Source organism: Rhododendron vialii, chromosome 12a (assembly GCF_030253575.1).
Source record: "Rhododendron vialii isolate Sample 1 chromosome 12a, ASM3025357v1".
NCBI classification, from domain to species: Eukaryota; Viridiplantae; Streptophyta; class Magnoliopsida; order Ericales; family Ericaceae; genus Rhododendron; species Rhododendron vialii.
This window is the reverse complement of record NC_080568.1, coordinates 5,111,995-5,126,323: the sequence shown is the minus strand read 5'-3', so window position 1 is coordinate 5,126,323 and position 14,329 is coordinate 5,111,995. Positions and strand designations below refer to the sequence as shown.

Here is a 14,329-nt window from a genome sequence, read left to right as displayed (position 1 = left end):
GAAAACTAAGAGGGAATGATTTGTCAACTGGGGAACAGTGTAGGAAAACAGGACGGGTCCCACCAGAGATAAGGGAAAAATTATTCAATATTTTTGAAATATCATCACGTTGTATCTCAAACTCTTTTTTGATCACACATTCGTTTGGTCTCTACTACAAAGTGTGAAACTCACACAAATGTGTAAGAAAAAAGTTTGAAACAACGTCACGTAGCGCTTTAGAGTCATAGAAGTAGAGTTGAGTGGATGGGGTAAGGCTCCGTTCCGAAAACCTTCTTAAAAAAATAAGTACTTATTTTGCCACTTCTTATTCAAAAATAAGAAGGGCATTCCACAAAACCCAAATAAAAAGTTCATTCCATATTTTCAAACTCAAAAATAATGTAAATGAAAAAAAAAATCAATTTTTTTTGCACCGTATTAAAAATCTCAATGAGATCTATTAAACAAGATCCATAGTGGTAAGAAAATTATTTGCGTAAACACATGATTTTTGAGCTTGAAGTTGCCTTATACAAAAAATAAGACTGTTGCTATGATAATGGGCGCCGGCGGAGGGAAATCGTACTGGCAGCCTCGCTGGGCCGTCTCTGGCCACCGGACGGCCGATCCGAGCCGTCCAAATATTCTAAAAAAAAAACCGAGGGGGCCTATGCGGGAATCAACGGCATCCGAGGTGTGTAGAGTGCTTGATCCGAGCACCCCTTTTCCGTGTATATATGTTCAAGCACCCTACACAGAAAATGGGTGCTCAGATCAAGCACCCTACACACCTCGGATGCCATTGATTCCCGCATTGACCCCCTTCTTTTTTTTTAGAATTTTTGGACGGTTTGGATCGGCCGTCCGGTGGCCGGAGACGGCCCGGCACGGCCACCGGTACGATTTCCCTCCCTGGCCGGTCGGTACCTATACAAATTCTTCCAAAATAAGTATCACCCTTCTTATTTTCAGAAACAAACCTTCTTATTACACAAAAAATAATTCTTATTTTGTTTCCGGAAGGGAGCCTAAGCTAGCTACGCCAGTGGGGACGAGGAAGAGGCTTCAAATCTCCAATTATTTTACACCTGTGGGCTAGAGCCTAGTGATTGCTTGGCATTTTCTAAAAGAAGTAGAGAGTTTGAGACTCGCATTTAGAATTTAGACATAAACTCGTCTCTTTAAATTTATTATAAATCGTTAGAGTATCGAGCTTGGTCATAACTCCATATCTCTGTATTCATATGAATATTATTGTAATACATGAGGACTTTTATTGAATGAATGCAAATTGTGCGTTGGATAAAACAAAAATTGGGTGTACCAAACATTGAATTTTAGGTCAGGTACAGTATGAACAGTCAAAAAATTAAATTTTAGGTCAGGGACAGTAGAACAGTCAAAAAAAGGATGTCGACAAAATCGACCAATGAGATGAAATAGTCCATTGACTTGTGGTAAGGGCCCGGTAAGGGCTAGGTTCGAAAGATAAATGAGCGAGCTCGAGCTTGATTTTGCAGCGCGTTTGATAAACGTGCCAAGCTTGAACCTAGTAGGGCTCGGCTTGACCAGGTTTGTCTTGGCTCGAAATATATAGGTTTGGCTTGACTCCGCTCAAACATGCCAATATTCGATTCGACTAGGCTCGTTTAGCTAATTTTTTAATATTAAGGCTGAAAAATTGACGAATTCAAACTCTAATTCGAGCCGAGCCGGCTTTTTTATTCCACACCGAATACTAATGAGCCGAGCTTGAGCCGAGATTTTCCTGCTCGATTCAAACTCGAGCAGAGCTCAAGCCAGACCAATTTTGTGATCGAGTTAAGCTCGAACATGCCAATATTCAATTAGGCTTGGCTTGTTTACACCCCTACTTGTGGTCAACTGTCCACAGCTGACATCTCCTAGTCTTTTTCATGTGGGAGACCAGAATTCGACTCTCGTTATGAACATTTGAGATTAAGTCTATAGATAGTCTTTAAAATCCAATTTAGATTAATTTACCGACTTCCCGCTAACTCTCACGGCCTTGCCAATATATACAATATTGGGAAAAAAAGAAAGAAAGAATTGTAGTCAACTTGCTATGTTTGGCACTTTCTCTCAAGTGGTGTGGATTTGTTTGGAGTTTAACGAAAGATTGATCCTCTTTTTGACAAAATATAAATGACTTTGATGCATCGCAGTCTGAATATGGCCCGCAAAGGCGTACTGTGTTTACGAAAATTGCTACTCCCCCTGACACACACCCCCGGCCCCACCACCCTTTTTCCCGGATTACCCTCTCTCTCTCTCTTTCTCTCTCTCTCTCCCTCCCTTTTCTTTCTTTCTACGTTTGCTTCTTTTCTTCTTCTTTTTTCTTTTTCTTTTCCAGTTTTTTTTTTCATTTTATTTCATTTTCTTTCTTTCCTATTTGAATTTTTTTTTCTCTTTAATAATAGGTTCAAGTCTAATTCTAGGCTTTGTAAAGTAATTGAGAAAAAAAAATGTTTCAATTGATCATGTTTATCGGACTGTTTTATTTTTCTTTTTTTATCCTTTATAGATTAAAAAATATAGTTACGAAAATAAGTGTTTCAATTTTCAATCCGTTTGAACCAGTGCAGAGATGTTATTTTTTTGATCATTTCATCCTAAATTGTCGTAATAAATTTTTGGCTCCAAAGCCTTTCAATGAACACCCTAAGAGAGTCCTGAAACTAAATAATAAGTCTTACGGTGCTCGTTGAAAGGCCGTGAAGCAAAAAATTTATTAAGATTACAATTAGTATTCGGGAACTAATTACGAAATGTATTTTGCAAACGACATACTAATCCAGAATACAAATGTTATATTTAGGATTACTTTTTTTTAACTAAATAGTCATAATGAATTTTTTGATTTAAGGCTTTTCAACAAACACCCTAAGACTTATTATTTAGTTTCAAAACTCTCTTAGGGTGTCCATTGAAAGGTCTTAGAGCCAAAAATTTATTATAACCATTTAAGATGAAATGATCAGAAAAATAACAACTTTGCACCGGTTCAAACGGATTGAAAATTGAAACACTTATTTTTGTAATTATATTTTTTAATCTATAAAGGATAAAAATAAAAAAAACAGTCGGATAAACATAATCAATTGAAACACTTTTTTTTCTCTCAATTACTTTACAAAGTCTAGAATTAGACTTGAACGTATTATTAAAGAGAAAAAAAAAATTCAAAATGGAAAGAAAGAAAAGGAAATAAAATGAAAAAAAAAAAAAAAAACCAAACCGGAAATAAAAAGAAAAAAAAAAAGAAAAAAAGAAAAAAAACTGTAAAGAAAGAAAGAAAGAAAAGAGAAGAAGAGAGAGAGAGAGAGCGAGAGAGAGAGAGAGGGGGATAATCTGGGAAAGGGAGGTGGGGCCGGGCGTGGGTGTGTCGGGGGGGGGGGGGGGGGGGGAATAGCAGTCCTCTGTGTTTACTAATCGTATTTTGACTGCCTTTTATCGTTGAGTGAGTAGCACGAAATTATTCAATGCATGCTCAAGAAACAATGCTTTTTTTTTTTTTAACAACCTAAGTCACATGATATATGCGTTCGTGAACGAAAGCGTAAGCTCGTAAGCATCTTCAAAATTTTATGAACTACTAAAATTCGCAAGGTCAATAATTGAGAATGATATCAAAAAGCATGAATTGAGAACGAAAAAAATAAAATTTTATCGAAGGACTGTATGACTTTGCCTCTTGACCCTTTTTGACACGGTCATGGTGTTCTGTGTGGTGAATCTGGTGATAAGAATGTGTGGGCCATTGTCTAGAGTCGCTTAACAATTTTGTGAAATCATACGTTTCTTACTTTCTTGGAAACAAGATTTTTTTTTTTTTTAATTTGACCGTAAGATTGATATATACGAGGGAATTATAAATTTTATGATTGGTTGGGATTTTCATAGTCAAAATTAAATAATTTTGCATTATCTTACTGTATATACTAACATGGAATTTTTAACCATTTTTATCTTTCTTTCCTCCGGAAATTACCATGTTCGTTTTGGGACTCTAGACTAACCATTCTCTTTCTGTGCACGGTCTTCAATAAATTTTTTTCTCCAATTATTACTCTCATTTTTCTATCTATCTTTCTACTTAGAGCATCTCCAACCATAGAGGTCAAAAATGGAGATGACAAATTATATTGAAGGCTTATGTGGCAATTTGACATCTTTAATTTGACATCAAGCTCTCTCTCTCCAACCCTTATGTCAAATTACTTTGAAAGCTTATGGTCAATTTTTGAAAATTGACAGTCTAGAAGGTTGATGTTAAAGTTGATAACTTGGATTTCCCATATCACCTCCCTTCAAAGCCATCTCACTTTTGACATGATAGAAGGCATCATGGTTGGATGGTGACTTAATGCCAAAACTAGTTGTTTGATTGTCCACCTCAACTTAGACATCTCCCGTTGGAGATGCTCTTATTACTCCAAAAAACTTCCTAAGTCTCAAACCAAACATGGCCGCGGGTTCTCCACATTTGATTTAGTACCATATGGGCCATTTTATTGTTTGGCCAGACATGACATGTGATTCTACGGTTTATAGACAACAATTTATACAGAATCACATTCACCAATCTCATGGAACGTGTGATCATCCAACTAATCTGTAACGTCTCGAAAATTTGGAGATATAAAAAAAAATATTGAATTGAGATTTCTAAATAGATTTCCATTTTGAAGCATTAAAATTCCAAAAATTTTGTCAATTTTAGTCAAATCACAACGTACCAACATTAAAGAATTTTGCCAGATTCTCTTACTGTACAATGGAGTATTAAAATCGTTAATTGAAATTACAGAGCAACTAAGAGTGTAACTAGAGTTTGATAATATCTTCTTCGGTCAACGTTAAATCATTCCTTGTCTACGCCCTTCTGTTCCATCTTCAATACCTGACGTTTGAGTTACCAGGGCAACGTAGTACCGTGAACAATGACGCTTAGTAGCCAAAATTCATCTGAACCCATAACTTACAAACAACAAGATACAATAATTGAAATGCATTGACAAAACATAGAAGAGTGTTATTAATCATTTTATTACTATTCTTCAACCTAAGTGTATCCTCAGATCTTATCCACAGATCCGTTCCTATCCTTAACCTCTGACACAAGACACTAGTGTTGTCTGACTCACATTTTTCAGATCTGGATGAAAGATACCTAAGTTATGTACTCGAGTATCCCATCCGCTACCATAAGTTCGGATAAAACTTCACCGGATGTGCACGCGAGCACATTCGAGCCCAGGTTGTGACACAAGAACAATACCTCCTTTATGACCCATCCCAATATCTGACAGTCGATCACCACCATGTCGTACCCAGGGTTTCGCAAACCAAAAATTCACAAATTCACCATCAATCAATCTCTAATCAATACATCTCCACAGGTGAGTTCGGACTGCTTCTCGTCCGGCGAACGGTTCTTGGAGAGGTTCGGTGGCGGGTCGGAACTGCAATACTGGTTTTGCGGCTGGTTTTTGGAGTAGGATCGGCTGTTTTCGGGCTGGAACAGAGCAGTTTATAGAGTGAAATGGAGCTGATTTCTCTCGGTCGTGAAAATAGTTGCAAGGAAAAACAATAGATTGAAATGGGAGAGGAGGATATTAAAAAGGGTTTGGACTTTTGCATGGGGGATACTACCCTAAGGACGTTGTGTTGTCAAATGATGAGGAAAATAGGGAGGAGATGAGGGATTTTGTTTCCTTTTAACTCAGCCGAAATTGTAAGAAATGGGGAAGGGTTGGGTCCGGAGCAACACACGCACACACTAGAAAAATCTTCACACCAATTTTAATTACGGAATTAAAATTGGTGTGACGATCTAATTAATTTTTCTCATTAAATAAACAAACGAGAAAAATAATATTTTCGTTTTGACAATTATTATTATTTATTAAAATACCGGGTCTTTACATAATCAAACTGAGGCTTATATGAAATAATCAAACATGCATGCATGGGTCTCATCAGATGAGCCACAAAAATTCGTAAAGGGAGTGTATGTTGATGCTTTTCCGTGCGGTGATCATGACGAATCGAACAGGCTTATATTCGAATAATCAAACATGTTCGGACGGGGTCTCATCAGACGGGGAGGGTGCGGATTGAACCCTTCTGCCCCTCTCTCTCCTGCTATTATCAGCAAATTTCAAGCTTGCCAGATGGAACCCTCTCTCTTTCTCTCCCGAACTCCATTCGGACATGTAGTAGTCTTCTTCGGTGGCTCCTTTCGATGATGGACCGCAGAACATGCCGCCCCATTGTGGGAAGCTGATCAGGACTGTTGGGAGACTGCAACAGAGGATCATGATGCCCATTAGGGTTATTCCTGTCTCTGTTTTGAATCTGGATCCTCTGAAGAAGATCACTTGCGTCAAAACTGCTCCGACGTTTCCGCCGCCTCCGGTCATTCCGGAAATTATGCCCAAAGACCTGAATGAAGAATGGGAGATGTGAAGTGGAGGGGTGATAAACGAGTCAAACGAGCTGAGCAGATCGATGATCAAACTTGCTCAATTTAAAAACTTAACGTACTTCAAAAATATGTTCTAGCTTAGCTTGTGCAGGAGACGGACCGATCTCAAACAAGTTTTAATCAAACCAAATAAGAGCCAATATAGAATAGCTTGAATTTTTATTTACTATAAGCCGAACGAGCTGAGTAGTAGCTTGTTCAAGCTTGGTTTGAAACCTTAATGAACCTCCAAAAGTGTTCAAGATTGATTTGTTATTTGATTTGTGTATGTAACAAACCAATCTTGAATAAGTTTTTAACGAACAAATATTAGCACAAACTTAAATAATTTGATTTGTTTAGCGACCCAGGGTGAAGCCGTGAAGGGGAGCAAAAGCAAGTGAAAGTTGGGGAAGAGTTAAATTTGATATGCAGAAATACTACACTTACAATATTTTTCTACAACATGTTTACAATATGATGACGTGGCCAGGGGACCCACTCATTTTTTTGTTTTTTGGCTGGGTAAAGTGAGTGGATCCCTTGGCCACGTCACCATATTGTAAACATGTTGTAGAAAAATATTGTAAGTGTAGCATTTCTCTTTGATATACATGATGTGGAATTCATCCCCCAGTGCTAGAGACCTAATTAATAAATAATCCGTATTGAAAAAAGTAATTGAAATGTGATACTTTAGTGAATCCAATCCAAAAGTACTCATTTGATATGGGTCAAATTATGTTAGGACCCATTACCACTCAGGTAATAAGTTGAATTTTGATGACTTCATGGGTTTGGTTCATGAGATAAGACTTATTCACGGTCGTGAACAAATCATTTGCGGAGACGTCAAATTATAGCCGTTTGTTTTGGCAATCAACGGTTCAAATTTTAATAAAACTTTTTCGGAGAAAAGTTAGGGGAAAAGTTTAACTTTTCTATGGAAAAATTTCATTAAAATCCGAACCGTTCAATTTACTTTAGACGTACGCGATCTGAAATCCGTAAACTATTTTTCACGGAAATTGCGGCAAAGAAGTTTTTCTCTTGGGTCATAATCGATACCTCTACCTTGAGCCCAGTGGAAGGCGCATTAATTTCCTAAAGGAGGGACCAATATAAAAGGTACTCCGTAGCATGATAAAATATGCTTCTTTTTAAAATTTAAAAAAAAAAAAAACAAGAGAAAATTTTATACTATCAGATATTTACTTTCAACTCTTAGTTCCAAATTTCTTATTTTGAAATTCTATAAGAAGGAAAAATAGGAGAGAAATTAAAACGGAAAAAAATTATGCAACACGGTAGCATTTACAATAGAGAAGTAAAGAGAAATGTTAACACTGATATAAGGACACAAATTCAAGTACATGTTTGGAACCGTTTGATGCCCGCAGGGCATGCACACATGTGACGGCTCCAAACACATATGTGTTCGAATTTGCATCAAGAAATACATGTCCAAATCATTTCTGGATGAGTAATGTAAGAATTTTTCACGGAGAAACGAAAATAGAAAAAAACTCTGCAAGTCTTGTTTTTTTCACCGACCGTCTCAAGTCCGGATGAATGACGAGGATTGTATCACGTGTGTTAGCAAACTTACAGCCGGCTCGTAAAAGCCTTGTTAGATCTTTATGATATGAATCCCAATATGAGTGAACAAGTAATCCTGTCAGGATCTCGATGAGGAAATAAAATTTATGCAGTCGATCCGAACTGATTGCGAAACAGGGCTCGGTTTTATTTGTTTGGTTAGATGCGAATAAAATGGGAAGTGGTTTCGAGAAAACATACCTTCGGGAGACGAAGGGAACAACCCCAAAAGTAAGCCCACAAGCAGCCTGAACAAAAACAGAGAACACCAGCATCACAGCAACGGAGCCGCTCAAGGACCCGACCCGACCCAGCAGAACGCAAAACAGCCCGCCCAAGCTCTGCACCACCCACAATGTCCAGAGCCTCCCCCTCATACCGAACCTGCTCGCCACAGCGTCCGACAGAAACCCCCCACCGGGCCTCGAGAATAGGTTGCACATCCCGAAGCTCGCCGCGATGATCCCCGCCGTGCGAAGATTCACGTTGAACCGGTCGTAGAAGTACTGCGCGATTATGTTGTCTATCGTCAATTCGACTCCGAAGCAGTAGCTGTAAGGACCGCAATTTTCGCACCCGTTACTAATCGCGCAAATTCGGTTAATATGTAATATCGCCTTTACATCGGTGATTGTTGCTTCCTCTGATTCAATTTGTTTTGTCCAATTTGAAAAACCAGACTTGGTTGTTCCACTTAACTTTTAAATTAAAAAAAGTGTACATTTTTGTCTTTATTTAATTTTTTTTCGCGTTCGTTCGTTAGTTTTGTGCCAAATTTTTATGAATTATTAGTTGAGACAAATTGGAAAAATATTTTTTTTACTTTTACCTATATATTTTTGAAAATAACCACTTTTAAACACACACAAAAAATGTCAATTTTTTTGTGTGTGCTTAAAAGTTGTTATTTTATCAAAATAATTGGGTAAAAGTAGAAATTTTTTACTTTTTCAACTTGTCTCGTCGACACGAATTAATAATCCATAAAAGTTTTGTGTAAAATTAACAAACGCAAAAAAAAATTGAAGAAAGACAAAACGTGCAAAAAAGGTAAGTGGAACGGGCACTATTCGAAAAGATATATGCTGTGATTCGATGAATTTTTTAGAAATTTTTGAAAAATTTTATAAGATTATAAATTGAAAGAGAAATAAAAGTAATAATTAAAATTACAAGTAATAATTGAAAACTTCAAATTTTCCAAAAACGCCCATGTATTCAAATTGCACTCCCACATCAAATGAAATCAAGAGAGAAGGGTAAATAACTTCTGAAGTACCCAACAACAAAACAAAAAGAGAAGAGTACAAGAGTACTTTTATAGGATATTATTCTTTGATTTTTCAAAATAGACAAATAATTTGAGCCACTGGTTAAGTCATAAAATGGACAAATAAAATGGAAAGAGGGAATATTTCATTTCAATTTTTTTTTTGTAACGGATGAACAGTCCAATACTTTAGATTCGCTAGCACAACTACACTTATAACGGCATCCCGCTTATTTTAGAGTACTCATCCGGTGGGAAATCGAATTTCAAACCTTAAGAAGTACTCTTAAAGCCAGAACATCCGCCCGAACCGCTGAGAGAACCCCTTTGGGTGTGTATTTCATTTCAAATTTTGATCCACGGAAATGCTTTTATTATGGTTTCGTCAAAATTATACAATGGTCAATTTAAATTTGAAAATGTACCCGTAAGTTAGTGCTAACACCCATCCTCTGTAATTGGTGACGGCGTTGTAGAATACGTCTTTGAACTTGTCTTTTTCCTTGGCCCCGGTTTTCTTCAGATTCGCGAAGTTGCCATCGGGGAGGTCTTGGCCGAGGAAGAAGACGGCGAAGGCGGAGAAGGTCTGGATCAAGCCGGGGATGAGGAAGGCGATTCGCCAGGCGGTGAATTTGACGGCGCCGGTGGTGCAGATGAGGTCGAAGACGAGGGGCATGATGAGTTGGGTGGCGCCGCCGCCTAAGTTGCCCCACCCGCCGGAGACGCCGTTGGCTGTGCCGACTACCGAGGAGGAGAACATTGAGCTCATCCAGAATTGGGTTGAGACGAATGTGGCCAAAGAGAAGCCTGTGCAAAGGGGAAACTATTTTACAAGTTCAAATTTTGTGTAGACATATGTGCAGTAGCGGATCCAAGAATTTCACACAGATGGTTCACCTCCGGAGTACAAGACTGTCTAGAGATTTCTACTACAAATATGGGCTCTCGATAATGTTTTACAATAATTGAAAATTATAAAATCACTCAAGTAAAATTAAACCTTTGTAGTAATGTAGTTAAGTTTGAATTAAGATCATGTAATGAACAACAATAAAAAAAATAAACTTGCTAAGAGCACAAAGAAAAATATATGGCATGCTATAATTACACATAATCGATTTTTTAAATATAAAAAAAGTAAATAAGTTTTAAGTTATAGGAAGAATTTTTTCTGAAACTAAGTCAAACACATTAAAACGTATTGTGTATATATATTTGCGCAGAAAAACTTTGAGAAATTATGGAGGAAAGAACTTTTAGAGTACTAAGTATGAAGCAAAGAGAAATCTTCCAAAAATTATGGAGAGAGAACTGTTAGAGCATTAAAAATAAAACAATAAAGTAGACTACAAGTTTCAAACCTGTGCCTTTTCCCTTGCATGCAGGGGTACTTACCAACCATCAATCATTTCTATAATAGTATTAACATTTATTTATTATTTATTATAAGGTCAGCTGGGTGACCAGCGGTCGTACATTGAATCTGTCCCTGCATATGTATGACAAAAATGCTACGGGAGCATGTGACCCATACATCATATTTTTTATTTTTATTTTACCCCACACATCATATCGTTTTGGACATATTTGCATAAAGATTTATGACATCAGATCACCCCGCAATTTAATCTCTCTGTTTGGCTGTGTATTGGATCATGACGACCCATTTGGCGGTGGAAAATCCTCGACTTCGGGTTGCATAACACCTACGGTAAGCTGATTTAGGACTTAAAAGCTTATAAATTCAGGGATTTCATAGTTTGAAGTAAGAGAGACAAGTTGAGAGGGGGACCGCGACTAAGGGTAACATATATCTCACTATACTGGACAATCAAGTTGATAGAAAAATTATTTGCGTAAGCACGTGATTTTTAAGTTTGAAATTTCATTTTTAAAAAATAAGTACTTATTTGTCTTTTGAAAACGGGACTGATTCATAAAACAAGAGAGATGTATTCAATTAGACACACATACACAATAGGGACCACAAAAGCATATATTATGTATTGAAAAGCACAAGGAAAAAGGTACAAATATCTAACAAAATCTACATACTTAATTCACCATTAACCAAAAACAACTGTAAAGAGCACTTGCTCAATTTAAGATGTCTAGGGCTTGACTTTGAGATGTTTAGGGCTTGACTTTGGAAATGAAAATTATACGGAGAGTGTTCCACTTTTTCAAAAAGTGGGTTTTTGAAAAGGAAGGTAAATTTCAAGCCCAAAAATTATATATTTACGCAAATAATTTTTCTACCAATATGGATCTTATTTGATAGATTTCATTGAGATCTTTTATACGGTGCAAAAAAAATTAAAAAATTATTTTTTATTTTTATTATATTTGAGTTTGAAAATTGAAGAAAAAAATTTTTTATAAAAAAAAGAATTAGTGGAACACCCTCTAAGAAGTTAAGAACTCTGTTCCTTTCACGGCGAATCATGATGTGTTGATTGATGATCTGAAAAAAATGAAATATGCGACCGAGTAAGTGACGAGTGGAAAAAGTATACATTATAAACTACTTTTGTGGCTGGTAACAAAAATTGCAAGTTTGGTACTATATATCTAGGTACAAAAATTTGTATTCGCGACAAAATCTTGGTATAAAATCTTGCATATGTCATTGAGCATATTTGGTCAAAAATTTAAGTTGTTATTCTTTAAATATTTCATGAACGATTTCGATTATCGAAATAGCTACGGTTAGTATTCCGTACCTCCTTACTCCGTACCTCCTAAGATGTCAGAAAAAAATTATATAAAACAAATATAATACTTATTTAGGTTACTGTTTTTCATACTTTTTTCATCGATTACTCTCTTCTTCTTTTTTGATATTTATTCGTATGAAAATACAATAATATCGTTCTTCTGACTTGACCGTTTTTCATCCATGAAAAAGACATTGTTAAATTTTACACAAATAATGATAAAAAATTGCAGATGGTTAAAAGGAAGAGCGAAAATCAAGAGAATCAATTTTTACGCTTCTCTTTTTACAATTCACATTTCCTTTCTTGTTTTTATCCACTTAAATTACTATCTTGCTTTTTATTCAACTTTTCACACATTCAAGAAAAATATTGTAAATTCACGTGGATTGTCCACTTGAATTACTATCTTGCCTTTTATTCAACTTTTCACACATTCAAGAAGAATATTGTAAATTCACGTGGATTAAAACAAAAAAGAAAGTGTGGATATTAAAAGAGGAGTATGAAAATCAACTTCCAAAATCAATTGCCCTAAAATATCACCATTTCGTTACCCGTACGAAAATTAGGTGTCAATTTTTTTGGCAGCTATGTTTTGAGTGATGATACATATTCAGTTACAGATGTGTGCGAAATCGTTTGAGCATGCTGCCCTCACTTGACGCACGGAGATATTGTCACGTGCATAAATTAGTTACGGGTGAACGTATCTATGTCAAGACATTTGGGTCCAAAATATTTTCGTGAAGTTTTTCGCTAGTACTCCCTCTGTCCCTTTTTAAGTGTTCTGCTTCGTAATTCTAACTTATTAAAAAAACATCATCATTACACATTTTATATCAATTTTTACCTCAATTTTCTCTCCTTACCCTCTATAAAAACATTATAATTATATTTTTATGAAAACATCATAATCATATTTTTACTCACTAACTTTTTAAAATGGAATCTACTTTTAGGGACAAAATGAAAAATTTATCAATTTTTACCCATTAATTTTACAAAATGAACACTTATTGAAGGACAATCCAAATGAAATATTGAATTCTAAAAAAGAGATGGAAGGAGTATGAAAATATTACCCGTGAAGAAGCGTACAAGGAGGAAGGAGACAGCCGAGTTAACCATAGAGGTGCAGAACACCACGGGCGCCGTAGCAAGTATGAGCGAAGCCGACGCGAGCCGGGGTCCGAAGAGGTCACACGCGGTTCCCATGACTACCCTGGCGAACATGGCGCCGGAAACGGCTGCTATGCCGGCGTTGCCGATGTCAGTCGCGGTGAGGTTGAGGTTGTCGCGGATGACCGGGAGCAGGGGCGGGGCGGCGAAGGAGGAAACGAAGCAGCAGAAGAAGGAGAACCAGGCGAGGTGGAACGCCTGCAAGTGCGGTGCTGCGGCCGAGAACGGGCGGAACACGGTGGCCTTGTGTTCGGAGTCTACGGGAATCGGGAACTTTTTGGAGTCGGGATTGGGTGAGGGTTGAGAGTTCTCCATATTTTGGGGGATGTTTGGTTGAGAGTTCTCCATTTTTCAAGGGAGGGTTTTGGTGAAATTGAGAGAAAACAGAGTCTTTAGAGAGACAGAGTACTCTCTCTCTCTCTCTCTCTCTCTCTCTCTCTCTCTCACAGTGCGTGTAAGATGTTTAGCCGTTTAGGGCTTGACTTTCGAAAGTGGAAAATAAACTGAGAACAGCGTTCTATTTAACGGCAAATCAGTTAGACTATTAGGAGCGGCGGAACCAGAATTTTAATCTTGGATGACCGGCTCAGTAGATATATATTTTTTTATATCATAAGGTTTTGGCTTTTCAATTCATTACATTTGTACATTGAAATTAGTCTTTAGGCTACATCAACTATCACGTATTTATTTTTTATTTATGAAAAAAATTGAGAAATGGGAACGTAAAATAATCGATTTTTTATCAAATCAATCCAAAATTATTAAGATTATAAGTAGGCATACACGAATAATTATCAATAATATTCAAAATCACGTATATACAAAATTTAAAACTGGGATGTTTGGGGATCCGCCCCCCCCCCCGGGTCCCAACATAGCTCTGGCCCTAACCATTAGTTGGGATGGAGCCACAAAATACTACTACAGTAATTTTTTTGGTGAATTTTCTAATTCTAGCGTGAATGCATTTGACCAAGGAGGGGATTAGTTTTTTTTTTTTTTGATTAGCATGGAGGGAATTAGTTGAGATTCGTGTAAGTTAGCTCGAACATCTCTGACCATTGAAAAATAATTATTGGTCTATTT

At 36.8% G+C, this 14,329-nt stretch overlaps 1 protein-coding gene across 1 annotated transcript; it reads right to left on the bottom strand.

The window, feature by feature from the left end:
• Positions 1-5,883: 5,883 nt before the first annotated feature.
• LOC131310219 (high affinity nitrate transporter 2.5) lies at positions 5,884-13,734 on the bottom strand. The gene is made up of 4 exons (XM_058337126.1): positions 13,144-13,734; positions 9,767-10,148; positions 8,273-8,623; positions 5,884-6,450 (listed from the first exon to the last, which is right to left on the bottom strand). Exons 1-4 carry the CDS (start codon positions 13,586-13,588, stop codon positions 6,078-6,080), a joined length of 1,551 nt encoding a protein of 516 aa, XP_058193109.1. The 5' UTR covers positions 13,589-13,734; the 3' UTR covers positions 5,884-6,077.
• Positions 13,735-14,329: the final 595 nt, after the last annotated feature.

Coding starts and splice junctions, on each gene's coding strand:
- LOC131310219 (XM_058337126.1), bottom strand. CDS start 13,588: ATGGAGAACTCTCAACCAAACATCCCCCAAAATATGGAGAACTCTCAA. Junction 8,624..9,766: donor GTGTTAGCACTAACTTACGG/GTACATTTTCAA, acceptor CGGTCCTTACAG/CTACTGCTTCGGAGTCGAAT. Junction 6,451..8,272: donor GTTCCCTTCGTCTCCCGAAG/GTATGTTTTCTC, acceptor TTCTTCATTCAG/GTCTTTGGGCATAATTTCCG.